At 44.5% G+C, this 16,200-nt stretch overlaps 1 protein-coding gene across 3 annotated transcripts in view; it reads left to right on the top strand.

The window, feature by feature from the left end:
- The window catches only part of EXOC3L2 (exocyst complex component 3 like 2), a 547,377-nt gene that overhangs the window by 429,908 nt on the left and 101,269 nt on the right, over positions 1-16,200 (top strand). For all 3 annotated transcript variants that reach the window (XM_078660900.1, XM_078660901.1, XM_078660902.1), the window contains exon 7: positions 1,757-1,867. In XM_078660900.1, the coding sequence (XP_078517026.1) occupies positions 1,757-1,867 (111 nt within the window). The remainder of the gene's footprint in view (positions 1-1,756; positions 1,868-16,200) is intronic.

The raw sequence follows: 16,200 nt of genomic DNA, 5'->3' as shown, positions 1-16,200 counted from the left end.
GAGTTTTTGGTCACGTCTGTAAAGATGCAACGAGGAAAAGCGGAATGAACATAGAGCCATCGCCACTGTTTAAGATTAATTCCAGCATACCAATCACATTTTCAACTTTAACAGTTAAAGTACTTTACTCATTTTTGCTAGCCTCATGTAGTAAAAAAAAAAGTTCATAATATATATATTCATACATTGATAGGCTTCGTGTCAACCATCTTCATCTATCTTTCTGTTCATCTGCCATTTAAATTTTGGTTCTGCTCACTGCATATAACATGAGGCAATACATGAGCCCACTTCAGGTATTGTCTCGCTTGCACAGTGAATGGCACCAATTTTCCCACGCACATCCACATAAAAAGCTCTTTTTTATGTTTCACATACAGCGCAGTTGTACGTGGTTACAGTTGCAGAGAAAAGTTTTCTATTATACCACAAGCTCAGTGGCCTGAGGCAGTAGAACGGAATAGAGTGTCATCTTTGATTATATATACCCCGACCTAATTGCTATCGCAGAATCTGCGAATCACTAAATTGCACTGATGCGTATGTGATCTGCTGCTGGCTTGAACCGTTAGTTTTGGGAACCATGGGGCATATGTACAAGCCCCTATCGCCACCACAACATTGCTATTACCAACGTTGTGGTGGCCATAGGGGCTGAGCATTATTTGCAAGGCAGCGTTAAGCCACTTAACGTGGCTTAAAGCCGCCTTGTAAATAAGGCCCCCTTTCCAGCTATGTTAGTGTGAAAGGGGTGGGCATTGGGTGTTGCGGTGGGCGTTCCACCGCAACACACATTAATTTTGAGGCTGCCCCCTGTGTACAAGGGTGGCATACATCGGAGGCAGCACCAAAATTAAGACCAGTTAAATCCTGGTCTTAAGTTGGCGTAACAAGGAGAAATGCATTATTTCACCTCGTTTTTGCTTTTTCCATGTGTGCTGTCTTGTGCAGCACACATGGAAAAAGCAAATTCCCATGGTTTGTTTATGTACAGGAAGGTGTCCCTTCCTGTACATAAACAATCTTTTAAAAAAATGCAATTTTGTCACTTTCATGTGTGCTGCATGAAGAAGCACACATGAAGTGACATCATGGCATTTTAGGATTGTTTATATGCAGGAAGGGGCACCTTCCTACACATAAACAATCCTCCCCTGCACGCAGACACCCTTGCACTATGGTGCAAGGGTGGCTGCGTTGGCGCTAAGTTGCTAAACTTAGCGCCATTGCAGGGGAAACGCAAGGCTGCACCATATTCTTGTAAATATGGTGCAGCCTTGCATTTCAGAAGTGGCAGAGAGTAGTGTTAAGCCAGGAAGGCTAATGTCTCTCTCCGCCACTTCATTGTACATATGGCCCCATGTTTTTAAACCTTCCAACCCTCCCATCATTGTTTTAGGAATACCCCCACCCGCCCATCGCTCTCTCCATTCCCCTCATCCTCCTGTAGTTGCTTTCAGTTCTCTCCCCCCCTCCTGTTGTTGCTTTTAATTCCAAAATTCCGCCCAGGATTAGGTGTGCAGGAGAGACAAGCATGTATTTCTGAATCTGACTGCAAGACCCATTATGTAGTAATTGTATAGCTATCCAATCCCTGACGGCACAACACCCAGAATAATGTGCTGCATGACTAAGCACTGATGATTTCAATGTTATAGCGGAATGAGGCTATATATATATATCTCATCCCAAAAGTATGCACTCCAGCTCACCTCCCAGTACTCAAATTATGTTCTCTGTCTCACTCACTCCTCAGCTTCCAGAAGAAAGTGGAACGATTTCACGAGTGTTGGATTGAGAGCAATATATCGAAGGACAACTACATATCCAGAACTATTGCCATAGGCAACTGCTGCCCCCCTTTCAGGTGAGGACTTGGTACCATTTGCTAGAAGTGCTTTGAAAACCCAATATAAGTTTTGCCTGTGTTGTAGAGTTCATGCACCATATGTATGGTTTAGCAAAGCTTTCTCTTTACCAAACTGATAACCCCAACCCATGCTGAGAGTCTTTTGTACATGAAACACGAAACTAAGAAATGACACTGGAGGAAACCAAACTATGGAAAGCCAATTTTAGGAAAAGACAATTCTAAGGAAATTCGAATAAATCTTAAATGAATGGAAACATTTTAAAGGAAAGCTAATTAGAATGTAACTGCACACATCACACACTTTGGAGAAGATTAGAAGTAGTGAGAGATGTTCTTGGCTCCGGAATGGGTGATGTTTAGGCAAATGAGGGTTTTTAGGGTTCAGGGATGGAATAGTTTAGGGAGGAGATGGGTTTGTAAGGCTCATCATGAGGAGAGATTATGTGTGGTGAGGGTTTTTTAGGGTTCAGGGATTGGATGGGTGGCATGTAGGCATGTTTTATGGTTGGGTGGAGTTTAGGGCAGATGAGTGATATTAAGGTTCAGTCATGGGTAGAGTGTTGGGGTGTCAAAAGGTTTTTAGTGTTCAGGAGTGGGTGGAGTTTAGGGTGGTGTCAGGTGTTAAGGGTTCAGGGTCAGGTAGAAAGGGCTTTTAGAGCTCAGGGATGCGAGAGTTCAGGAGGTAGTGATGGAAATTTATATTAGGAGATTGGAAGGGTTAAGGAGTACAAAGGCCTTTAAGAGTTCAGAGATGGGTGGAGTTTGAAGGTCAGTCAGGTGGAGTATAGATGTAATGAGGGTTTTTAGGGTTCAGTGATTTTTGCAGTTTAGAGTTAGGAAGTACTTTTAGTGGAGTGCAGGTGTCAGGGATGGGTGTAGTTTATGCATGGGAAGGCATTTTTAGGGGGCAGAGATGGGTGGTGTTTAGGGGTGGTGAGGTTTAATCAAATTAAAAGCAACTACAGTAATTGTTTGAGAATGTTAAGGATATACATCTGAAATAATGTCCCTTTACATACAGTATTGAAATAAATATCGAAAAATATGTTTCTGAAAGTAAGACCTGCAATCATTTCGCTTAAATGTTTAAAACAACATATGCAGAAGCCAACTTTGAAAAAAAAGACATTCTATGAATTGGTTTCTATGAAATGGTAAATGCCATTCTTACTGCAAATTTCCATTATACAGTTTAGATTAAATGGTTTCTCTGTAATGGTATTCCATCAAATCATTGTTCAAGGAAATCACATGTAACTTGGGATGAGAAGAGGGGGAGTGAGATCGAAATACTTTGGTAACTACCTTCAAGTAACCATCATTTATTTATAAGTGCGACTTCTGTATCATATTAGTTTAACTATTGTCGAATGCCTTTCATTGGAGGCCAACTGAGATTACACTTCAGGTTAAACATGAAATGTACCTGTAGATCCCCAAAAGCCGAATACAAAAGGCAGTTCCATTTCGATGAGGAATGTTAAGATACCAACAGGTTGAATGCGAATGCCTGTTCAGTTTGAGGCTGGAGGTTGACAGCAGTTCTTAGAGGAAGAGGAGGTAGTGAACCTTCAACTAAGAGAGCTTAGACACTGGCAGGTGAAGGCTCTTGGAGCTGCAGACCCTCTTAGGGTCTATTGCCCACATGCATCAAACTGAATTGCATTCGCAAACGGTGCGAATCGCAAAATTCGGCCGTTTGCGAATGCAATTCATTGTTTTGGGATGCATTAAGCTTTTTTGCTTTTTTCGCAATTTATTTGCGATTTCTTAAATTGCGATTGCATTTAAGAAATCGCAATTTTGTGATTTCTTAAATGCAATGCATGATTTTTTTTAAATTGCGAAATCACAATTAGGAAGTGGTAAATTAACATGAAGTTAAACTTCATGGTAATTTGCGAAAACTTTCAAAAATGCACAAAAGTACATTTTTGAAAGTTTCATTTTACACACACACATGCCCTTGGAGCATGTGTGTGTGTAAAAAGTACTTAAAGGTACATTTCAGGGGTGCAGGGGGGGATCCTTTGGACCCCCCCTGCACCCTTGAAATTGCATTCTCATTTTGCGATTCCTTATTTGCGAATCGTAAAATGAGAATGCCTTCACATTCATTCCTACTTGCCTCTAGGCCCATAGGAATCAATGGAAAGGGATTCCTTAATTGCAATTCGCAAATTGTGAATCGCAATTAAGGAAAATTAAGGAATCACAAAAAAAATTGCGATTTTTTAATGCATAGCCATTTGCGAATTCTTAATTGCGATTCCTTAATTTTCGCAATTAAGAATTCGCAAACGGGAACATTGATGCATGTGGCGGTTAGTGTGGGAACAGTTGCAGTTGGGAAAGCACATCAGTGGTGATCGGTGAACTTCGCTCATGAACATGATACTCTTAGTCGGAAAATCTGACAAGTATATCAACCCTAATCAGCCAACATTTGGTGTAATGTAGGAAGTCAACAGGTACTAGAAGTTAGATAATAGCGGGAGGAGCCCTTGTCTCTTTTTAAGGAACTGTTAAAGCAGATCATATGGTCTGACTGGTGATTGGTAACAGCAATTGGTTACCCAGCCCTTTCACCGGGCAGAGTAAGGCAGCAGGGTTGTATGTCAGAATATCATATACCGAAAAACCATTGGGCATAAATATCTCCATAAAATCATTTATAAAAAATATGCCATTATGTGCAGATTGCTATAGTAATAACCCTTCTGGATCGATATTTTTGTAAATAATATTCAAGGCACAATGTTTATGTTACAACATATATAACGAATAATATTCTGGTACCTAACCAGTAAGCAGCCTTAGTATGCCACCTCTTGGTAGTACCAAATAGCAAAAAAAGGCATGAACATGGCCTTTTGATCGAGTAACAGCAAATTTCTGCAACAGCAAAATGCTATTTTGCCCGACGTGCTGAAAATCGTAGCACAGGTGCTCATTTACCAGTGGAGATACCATTGAAGCATCAGTGCTCTAGTATTTATCTCAGATTTCTGACTGCCTAGATCATGGGATCCTTGTAATATAGCATATTCTGGTCTCAGAAATTAGTTCTTGCCTGTCCTAGGTTGCATATGTTGTCTGTTTGATTCGGACCAAGATTTTCGGCATGGAAGAGAAGGTGGTTTACATTGTTCAGCTTTTACATTGTGTGCCAGTCACCATCAGTCCTAGGGAATTTGCTAGTGAATTCATGTGGCTTATTTGTAGTTATGGTTGTAATGCTAATCCGTGAATTCCTGAAGATTCTCACATTATGTACTGGCACAGTTCATACAGTTCTCTAGTCAGAATATCAAATATATATCATGATGCCCAGCCATACCTTCAGTTTATTAAAAAAATACAGTTATCTCTAATTTCCTCAGATGCTACTACTTTAGCTCCATTGTCAGCCAGTGCATGTTTCCTAAAACCAACACCATAATGTCCATTACTGTTGTGGCCAGTTACTGATCTGGTCAATGAAAGCCTATGAACAATATTTGTACAAGTGGGCTGTGGTCCATTCACTCTAAAAATTCAGTAAGATTAACATGCAGGCCAACTGAGCTGACAAACTGTAAGATACATGCGCCCAAGTCCACAACACATGAACAGTTGTTGAATTGACCAGGCAATATCATTTTGTATTGTCAATAGCTTAGACTTTGAGACTTATCCATTAGGTGCACTTGTAAACAATTTGTTTGAAGATTGTATTTGACTTAACTGATTGTTTAATTAATTGTTTATCCCATGGCAATACAGCCCCACCTGTTAATATGGCCCTTACCAAAAATCTGATTGTCAGCAAAATACATGAGAAGGCTTACCTTTCAACCTTATTCATGACATTAGGGCCTGGATGTTTCTTTCCCTCCCATGCTGGTTAAGGCAATATTCGGAGGTCTTCTATAACCTTCCATCAGACATAAGTGCTTCCTGTGGTGATGAAGTACCAGGGACTGGCGTCACTTCCTGATGGGATTGCCCTGAGCTGTGAGTGATCTACCTTCACTTGACACCAAAGCTGAACTTGCTAGACAACAGTTTAGACCCACTGCTCTCTCTTTCTCTGCTTTGAAGTGCACTTTACAAGGGCTAGTGTGCTTTTAGGCTGCTTCCTCTTGAATTTCTGAGGCTCCCTGACTACTCGGCTATACTTCTTGCCTAGAACATTCATGTTCTGATCCACCATCTGAGAGAATCTGTCATAGGCCCATGGCCTGAATTTTCCAAGCTTCCAATACTGACTGCAAAAAAAAGAGAGTTACCACTGCTAGTAAATGTTGGTGGTATATTAGCAACATGCTGTGCCATGTAAATGCCTAAACCTTATGGCCATCTGATGCCTGCCGGTTCCTTTCCCAAATACCATCTTTTTCTTCAAATTGAGTACTACACCATTTCAGAGGTACTGGTATTTCACAGATAGTGTTCTAAAAGCATCCATTTCAAAAAGGTAGGGAAGTTTAAGAAGAATTACAAAAATGTAACATTGAATCTTAAAGTTTGTGCTGGTTAGACATGTTCATAAAAATAAATAAGTTGCAATTTTTCTGTTCTGATTCTTAATGTAAAGAGGTGCTTTCACAAGCACCATAATGTGAGCATAGGATAAACACAAAACATATTTGAGAGACAGAGAATAAAAGAGGAGCACCTTCATTCATAAGGCATTCTGGTGAGGCATAAGTATAACTAGGGTTGCCTGTGTTTCTGTCTGGAGAGGTACTAACCTGGCAGTTCAGTGTGGACTTTTCCTAAAGGAGCAGGATCAAGACTAATTTGCATATGGTAGCTCTTTGCCTACAGTGATATATTTTGTGGGAAGAGATGGACTGGAATACGGGCCAAGAGATTGCCATTGGCTTGCATTTATTGAAGCATTCTATTAGTCCTTTAGTTGTTTGTGAGGATGACCCTCTTAAGTTTGGCGGCTATGCCCAGACCTAGATCTTCTGCTCGCTGTGTGACAGGCTTTAGATTATCCACAGGTACATGGCCTAAGCAGGTCAAAACCAGTCTTGGTTTGCTTGTGTCTCCATCTGGGGAGGATCTGGCTTGGTATCTGTATAGTGTAGAATAAGGCGCTAAAAAATGTAGCATGGAGTGCAGCCCGACCTGTGCCAGTAGCTTAGACCTTTGTCATGGAAGTCAAATCATGACTTCTTAGTAAATTATGTTTTCAAAAGCATCTGTTGAGTGTGTAAAAGTTTTTCCTAAGGAAACCTATTTTGTATATACTTTGGCATCCCTGATGTAAAAATGTAAAAACGGAGATACCCCCCATCTTACCTATACTGAATGCGCAGGGTCATTTGCAAACTCAGAGACGAGATATACTTTTGGCCCTGCTGGACCACTTTACGTTGATGTACAGGACTGACCCACCAGACTCTGAGTGAGGGACGGATAGGTTCTTGGCCAGGGTGGGGCTCCACTAGTTGCGGAAGGAGGTCATGCAGGAGTTGGAGGAGAATCTTACCTTGGAAGAGGTGGTTGCTGCCATGAAGGCACTTAACAGATCCAAGGACCTGGGCAGAGATGGGTTCCCAACGGAATTCTATCACGCTTATTCTTCCATCCTCAAGGAGAAACTACTGGAGGTCTATTGGGAGGCGAGTGAGTAACTGCTCCTCCTGCAGACCAATGCGTGAGGGGATAGTGTGTCTGATGTTGAAGCCCAGGGAAGACCCAGCTGACCCTCTCTTTACAGGTCCCTCACAATGCTCAATACAGATCATAAAATATTGTACAAGATATTAACTACCAGAATATTGGAGGTGGTCTGTGAGCTGGTCCACGATGTTAATGCGTTTTTTTGCCGGCACATAGCACTACCCATAAACTCCATAGATTGGCCCATGAGCTGCTTGATACCCTGAATGGAGGGAGGGAGATGGCTTTGGTTTCCCTTGATCTAGAAAAGGTGTTTGAAATGATGAAATGAGCTTATTTGCTGGCTGTATTGCAGGATATAGGGTTTAGCCCTAGTTTCTGTGCCTGGATACAACTCGTGTACACTGAGCCTTTTATGTGTATTAAGATGGGTGGCAAACTCTCTGAAACCTGTTTGGTGGGTAGGGGTACTGGCCTGGGGTGCCCCCTTGTCCCTACTGTTTGCCCTAGCAATTGAGCCCCTCGTGCTGTTGTTACGTAAGGAGGTAGAACTTTGGGGGATAAGGTTGGGAGACACCACTCATATTATCTCATTATAAGCAGATGACCACTGGTGTATCTGCAGTCACCCGGGTTGTCTGTTCCACTCTTGCTACTACTGCTTGGTTCTTTCGGCGCGGTTTTGGCCCTTAGGATTGTTGCCTGCAAATCGCTCCTATTCCCCTTAGGTGGATTGATTAGGAAGCAATTTGGCCAGTTGCCGTATGTGGGTCTCCGGTGGGAATTGGACGGGTTTCGGTATTCGGGGATGTGGGTCACACACACTGAGGCACAGCACCAATGTAAAAATGTGGATAGGGTTCTGACGGGTCTCGAAAACTCCATTACACTTTGGAATAGGCTCCTTCTATCCATGATGGGAAGGGCGGTCATGGCAAAAATGGTTTCCCTTCCAAAATGCTCGTACCTTTTTCAAAATTCTCTTTTCCAGCTGAGGAAGTGGTTCTTTCGCAAGCTGGATAGGTTGTATGACATTACAACGCATGCTAATACATCGCATGCCATTACATCGCGGTTTTTATAACGCAAGTCATTACAACGACTTGCGTTGAAGGGCGCTGGACTTAAGAGTAGTATAATTTACTATTCCAACTCCAGTCTACATACAGTAGGGAAGGTGTTGGATAGTAAATTATACTATTCCTTGTCCTAGAGCGCCATCCAGCGCAAGTCGTTGTAACGACTTGCGTTCTAAAAGCCGCGATGTAATGGCAATGTAACGACCGTGTTGTAAACGACGTTTCCCAGCTGGATAGCCTGCTAGTGAGTCTTCTGTGGGTGAGTAAGCACAGCAGGATGGCGTTTGCCAATCTCAAAAGTGACTCCAAAGATAGTGGATTAGCTGTCCCAGATATACAGTTCTACTACCATGGTGCACATCTGCAGCATGCCACCAGATGGCTCACAGAGTCTGATAATTGGGAGAAATGGCTGCTGAAACTGAGCTAGGAGGTGACAACTTGACATACTTGCTGATGGGGGGGGGGGGGGCAGGTCGGAACATCCAGTTTCGTATCTGATTAAAACCATGTCGGAGCTCTGGGAAAGGGCAGTCCACAGTGTTGTCTGTAGAGCTCCCTTCAGCAGGGAGTTATGGTTGTGGGATCTTTCTCCATTTAGAAACATAGACATGAAGACATCTATGGAACAATGGAGAGAGGGACTGTGCCTGGAAGCATGTGATATATATACCCAGGTGATACCTTTATTACTTTCCAGGAAGCTCAGGACTCTTGAGATTGGACATGCTTATTTTGTTCATTATGCTAAGGTGGAGAGTGTTGTGAGGGAACTCTGGTCGGATTTCCCTGCAGCACTGAGTCCCTCAGGGCTGCTTGATGTGTTTTTTGGGTGGGTTAAGGGATGCCACTTAATAACTCTCTCCTATAAGGCCCTTAGGAACGACATGCAACACCGACAATTTCCAGCATGTGGGGCCTGGCACAGAGATTTGGGACTACACATCTCAGATCTGGATTGGGTGAGGACGTCAGGCCTGGTGCATACAATGTCTTCTAATAAGTTATTCAAGCCACTTCACTTTCATTTTCTGCATTGCACCTATGTTACGCCCTATAGCCTGAATAAAATAGATCCCACTAAAGGAGCTAAGTGTGTGCACTGTGAGTAGATAGGTGCCACCTTCTTGCACTGGGAGTGGTAATGTGAACAGGTCCAGGATTAGTAGGGGCAAGTAGTGCTATGCATATAGACGACCACAGGGATTAGGATCCCCTTGTAGCCTCTAATCTTCTTGTTCGGTGTGGTGGATCGACCCACAGGCTGTAAAATTCCTTACAGGCTTTCCCAATTGGCCTATTATTGGCAAAGCTGGGTGTGACTATTGGGTGGGTGGGCACTAGAGTCCTGCTACTGGATCATTTGTTTGCGAGACCTAATGGAAAGGGTTTTGCAGAAGATGTCCTCATGAGACTCTCAGGTTCTGATAATGGGGCAGCTGATGCTATAATGTTATGGGCTCAAATGCTGGGTATGTTCCACGATGACAGGGATTCAGGCTCTGAGAGCAGTTATGTTACAGAGAGCTGATTTTATTGATAAATGTCAATCTTGATAATTTTATGAAGACCAAGTGTGTAATTGTGCTTTCTTGTATAATGACTGACTCGTGGTCTTGGCTTTTTACATAGACTGTATTGATCATTATGGACTGACAGGCATCCCTGCACTAGATTACTGTGTAATGCTTATGTTTGTGCCGCTTTTTCTATGTATCAGTTGTGAGACTATGTACGGCGCCGCAGTTCTTGCACTGTACGGTCTTTTGTTCTTTCTAATTTGCTTGAAATCAATAAAATATAGTTAAAAGAAATATTACAATTGGTCGGCTGACAACTCTGGTTTCTGTTTCCCAAGGGGTTTACTCCTAGCACAGGCCAGTCAGTGCCAGAATCCAGGCTTAAACCTGGAGCACCTTCAGGAATAACATGCCAAGATACAAATATGGCTCTTTCTGCCCATGAAGCTGAAATACTGCGATGTTATATCCTCGTATTACTATTTTGCACTACTTACAAAGACTAGGGATGTCATTTAGAGATAGCTAAATGTGCAGTTGCTATCTATACCTTTAACTAGTTCTAAATGACGGCCCTAATCTGCACATAGTGTAGGAAGGTGGATACCTGACTATGGTTACCCCAGATTTTTTGCCTTGTGTTTAGCTGGTTTTCGACTTAGTTGGCCTGTGATCCTGCTAATCAGGGCCCCAGGCTATCTGCTATCTCTGTAAAATGGACTCCATGTACCCTAGGTACATAACTAATTGGATATTGAGTCACCTTATCAGCCCCTGTATAGTGTACTATAGGTACCCAGGGCATAGGTGCACCCAAGGCCTACCAGGGGCTGCAGCATATCTTTTGCCACCCCTGGCTGGCCATCCAAACTGACACAAATGGCTGATCACTCAGCTGGGGCAAGGTTGTGTAATCACCCCTTGCTTAGGTATAGTATTCCTATATCTAACCTTATCTGGACACATATGCACCTATAAGTCACTCCTATGGCAGGCCTCAACAATCCTGAAGGCAGAGTGCTTGGTTTTATGTGAGATCGTGCTCTAGCATGAGCTGAGCCTGTCTGCAGCTTTCGGAACCATGTCCTTATAGCTGTTCCAGGATATTGCCATACCATATACTCTTAAGTGCATTATGAACCTCGCGGTTAAATGCTATCTTTGGTTTGGCTTTATCAAAACATGTCGTGTAAGGTGTCATTCGCTTTGGAATACTACCCCCTCGCCAGTTCTGGCAACGGGGGTAGCATTCCACCCTTCTAGAGGGAGAAGACATGTTACTTTCCTTAAACCCGGTTAAAGTTAACCAGAGCCTCGGCATCACAAAATGGATGCTGCTGCCACAGACACAAGTCTGACCTCCTGCTGCTGGGAGCCCTGCCAGCGAGGGAGGCTTGGACAATAGGTTTTCTGTCACAGGGAGGTGCTAGCACCACCCCAGACAGGAGATAGTGGATTGGGGCATGTAGGGCTGAACGGAAGGAGACACTGCCTGGGGCACACAAGGTGTCCCATGCATATGCCAGTTCAAACCGGTGCTGGGGCTCTCCAGCCCCAGCTCTGGCGTGAAACTGGACAAAGGGAAAGGGGTGTAACCACCCCCTTCCTGGGTCCCACCCATAGGAGGGACCTAGCAGGTAATCCAGCCCCTTGATTTGGAATAAAGGTAGGAGCTGTGTCCCAAGACTTTAGATAATCCTGACTGAAACTCTGATACAAAACTCTGGACCCTTCGACATCCTACTCGACGTAGAAGACTGAAGAATCTCCCTTGTGGTTAAGGAGTGACCACCCTATGCAAGCAGGCACCATCAAGCGCTCAACGGTTTGCTTTGTTGTTGCTCCCGCTGGAGCTCGAACGACAGAGATCGACAAGAACCAGATTTCTAGACATCCAATAGCCCGATCCACAGCCATAGCAAAGCTGAGACCCGTGGAGGCGACGTGAGACGTGGGACCGGCCATCTTGGAAAGCCAGCAAAGTGCTTTCTGTGCAGCTCCTGAGGCACCCTTGAAGCTGTGCATTGGGGATTGAGAAGCCACATCCCCGAGCAGCTTTTGCACCGAAGATCACCTCTCCACACTCACCGAGTGCTGCGTGGGGCCCTTTTGCATTTGCCTGCTTGACGCGTCTGTCCGGTCACTTGCCCGTTGGCTAGTGGCCTCTGTGACAACGAACCTTCGAATTTTCAACACTTGTCAGGTTGCTCCAGACTGGCCCTTGCTCCCCTAAAAGAAGCAGCCCATCAGACCTTGCTGGTCTGATCCAGAAGCCATCTTCGATTCCTGCGTGGGTTGCATTTCCCAAGGCCTGTTGACTCCGAATCGAGATCCGACACCGCCGACAGCGAGAGCCTTTGTGGGACAGTCCATTCCCAGCGCCTGGTTGTCGTCGACACCTCCTGGTCCACGTGGCAGCGGAGACAAGCTTCATGACATCACCTGATCGCAACCCGACATCGCCTGGTTCCTTCCTGGTTCCTTCCTGGTCACTGGCTAGTGACCCAGACTCTGTCCCCTCTGCTTTCAGGTACTCTTCATCTTCGATCCACCCTTGGATCCAACCGGACTCTTCTCTCCTGGCAGCCTGCAGCATCTTTTCTCCAAGGCTCCATAGAACTCCACGACGAAACCCGACACACTTTGACACCTATGCACCCGCTTCCTGTGGGCGAGGTAACACGAGTACTGTGGTGCTCCTGTAGAGATTTACATCCCTAGTGTCTTAGTTTTAAGTGGTTAAGTTCTAGTCCAGTCGGAAGACTTCCAAATCTGCAACTTTCAAACTTTACGCACCCATTGACTTCTATAGGTGCACGCGTGTGCATTTAGACACTACACCCGCATCCTGTGGGCCTCCTACGTCCTAACTGCTGTTAGTCCAGTGTAGCCCCAGCGATTCCCAAGGCCCTAGGCCTTACCATTGTTCGTGACGTGGTTCTTATACCACTATTTTGTATATGGTTTTAAGGGCCACCAGGGCCTATCCATATTTGTGCAACTTTTGTATGTTATATTAAGTTACTTGTTATACGCTTGTGCTCATGTGCTCATTAAGAGTTAAGGGGATCTATTTAGAAATAAATACATATATATTTTGAATATATAACCTGTGTGGTGCCCTTTCATTTGGTATTAAAAGGTCTGCATATGGTAATACAGCTGGCTTCACTTGCCCTCTTGAGTTAAGCCTAAGACTGCTTTTGTCCATGCTGCCACTAGGATAGCTGGTCTATAAGGTTGACTTTACAACCATCACCATAAGGGTTGTTTGGACTGGTGCAAGGGGCTCACTGGAATAGTGAACATCATATACCAGGCCAACTTCTCACATTGGTGTGCAGCGGTTGGGATTTGAGCTTGCTGTTGTTTTACCAATTGTAATCTTTGATATCATTTGAAAGATCACATTAAGTACCATAGGTACATATAACAAAGCTTAAAATACTTAAGTTCTACTAAACTTAGTTGTTGTAGAGGAAAGGGCCTAGCACACCCTGACTACAACTCCTAGAGAGGTTCTAGTAGGTAAACACTCAGTGTAGGTAGGTGCACACACCACACCTCACTAGTGATGTCTGGCACAGGTGAACCCTCTGGTTCTCTACCTGTAGTAAGTGACCTGCCAAAGGCACAGTCCAGATATGAGATGCTCAACTTCCGAGAGATGAGGTCATTGTGTACCTCAAGGAGGTTGAAACAGGGTTCGAACCCCACCATCCAGCACCTGATAGAAGTCCTAGAGGCAGGTGATCTTGTGAAGGCCTCTAAGCCAGGTCCCTCAGAGAACACAGGTGAAGGTGTCCCCTCCACAGAAGATGACCCCTTAACCCCAGAAGTAGAGGAGGAAGAGGAGGAGGAAGATTCTGATGGAGATGGTAGCCAGGTAGAAGTCAGGAGGCTTAGCCAGGCTAACTTAGGTTTACATGGGAATGGAGAAGAATTTTACCTCTCCAGACCTAATAGTAGACTTATCCCAGGCAATAGAAGGGACAGATCTCCTTCCAGGGAATCTCTCTTCTCTAATGCCTCAAGGGGTTCTCAAAGGGGAATGACTCCCCCCCCAGAGAAGAGAACATGAGGCTAGGATGAGAGCTGTCCAACTTCAGATAGAGAAAGAGGAAACAGCCCTGACCCAAGCTAAACTTGCTTTAGCAAGGGAGCAAAAGTTAAGTGGATTAGATTCCACTGGTGGCAGCAATATGCCCAAGGATAAAGACAGGTCCTATGATCATAGAAATCTGAGTACGATTGTGCCCCCCTACAAAGATGGGGATGACATCCACAAGTGGATAACTGCTTTGGAGAGGGCCTGCATGGTACAGCAGGTTCCCCAAAGTCAGTGGGCAGCAATCTTGTTTCTTTCCTTTTCAGGAAAAGGAAGAGACACGCTCCTCACAGTTAGACATGAGGATGCTAAAAACTACACTGTCCTTAAGAGTGGTCTAATTGATGGGTTTGGCTTAACCACTGAGCAATACAGGTTGTTGTTCAGAGATACCCAAAAAGCTCAGACTCAGGACTGGACTAATTTTGTAGATTGTGCTACTAAGGCTCTGGAAGGTTGATTACTGGGCAGCAAAGTACATGACTATACAGGATTGTGTAATCTGATTATGAGGGAGCAGATCATTATTAATTGTCAAAACCAGCTTTTACACCTGCACATGGTGGACTCAGATCTGACCTCTCCACAAGAATTGGGTAAGAGGGCAGACAAATGGGTCAGATCAAGGATTAGGCCTAAAAATCAGGGTGGTGACCAAAAGAAGGATAATACCAAGACTCAAGAGAAGGGTGGGGATAAATCAAAAGACAAGTCCTCCACAGGCCCCAAATCTCCAATGGTGGGAGTGGGTCCCAAAACACCTCCTCTGTCAAGAAACCTTATTGCCATGTCTGTACACAGCCTGGCCACTGGAAGACTGATAGCAGTTGCCCCAAGAACAACAATAAGGAAAATATTCCTCCAAGTAAGACTCCAACACCTCCTGTTACTATTAGTAGTAATCCCCCAGGTGGTCGGAGTTCCCCTAAGAATTTGGCTAGGTTTACTTTTGGAACTCAGGTGGACACTGGCCTAACCAGGTCCCCTACAGCAGCTACTCTTGTCTGTGAGGATGGCATGGGGTTTGCCAACTCCACTACTTGTCCCAACACTTTGAGCAAGTACAGACAGGAGCCCCTCATCAATGGTCAGAAAATTGAGGCCTATAGAGACACAGGGGCTAGCATCACTATGGTGACTGAGAGTCTAGTCCCCTCAAGGCAACTTTTACCTGGAGCCACATACCAGGTGACCAACATTGATGGAGTACAGAAAGATCATCCCATGGCAGTAGTTAATCTCAGCTGGGGAGGTGTCACTGGCCCCAAGAGAGTGGCAGTGTCGACAAACTTGACTGTAGATTGTCTACTGGGGAATGATCTGGAAGTCTCAGCCTGGGCTGAGGTAGAACAAGAAACCCATTCTAAAATGGTAAATCTCCATGGAAAGGTTAGTGGGGCTGTGAGCTCAGGATATCCTCGTTGAAAAGGTTGGCAGGGCTGTGCTAGTCTCAGCCCAATCTCAAGCAGACTCCTTCCCTAGACAGATTGACAGGGCTGTGATGGTAACAACCCAAACCCAAACTGAGTCCCTTCCTGAAAAGGTTGGTGGGGCTGTGATGGCCACAGGCCAAACTCAGACAGATTTTAGTGTTGTGAAGCCTGAAACTATGGATCACTCCACTCAGACAGAGAGTATTGGGGAGGAAGAAAAGTCTCCCTCCCACCAGACATTAGGTGAGAGTGGTATGCACCTGTTACAACGCATTCGTTACTCCGCACTACCATTACAACGCGACTTTTATAACGCATACCATTACAACGCATTGCGCTGGGGGGCGCTATAGGATAGGGAATGGTATAATTTACTATCCAACACCTTCCCTAGGGTCCACGGGGACTGGAGTTAGAATAGTAAATTATACTTACCACTATCCAGCACCCCAAAGCGCTATGCGTTGTAATGGTATGCGTTGTAATGGTCGCGTTGTAATGGTAGGTAGTTGTAACGGTATGCGGAGTAACGTCATACATCCGGTGAGAGTAAGCCTCCTTAGGGAAC

This window comes from Lissotriton helveticus, chromosome 9 (assembly GCF_964261635.1).
Source record: "Lissotriton helveticus chromosome 9, aLisHel1.1, whole genome shotgun sequence".
Lineage (NCBI taxonomy): Eukaryota > Metazoa > Chordata > Amphibia > Caudata > Salamandridae > Lissotriton > Lissotriton helveticus.
Note: the sequence above shows the minus strand (reverse complement) of the source record. Positions and strands in the feature narration are given on the sequence as shown.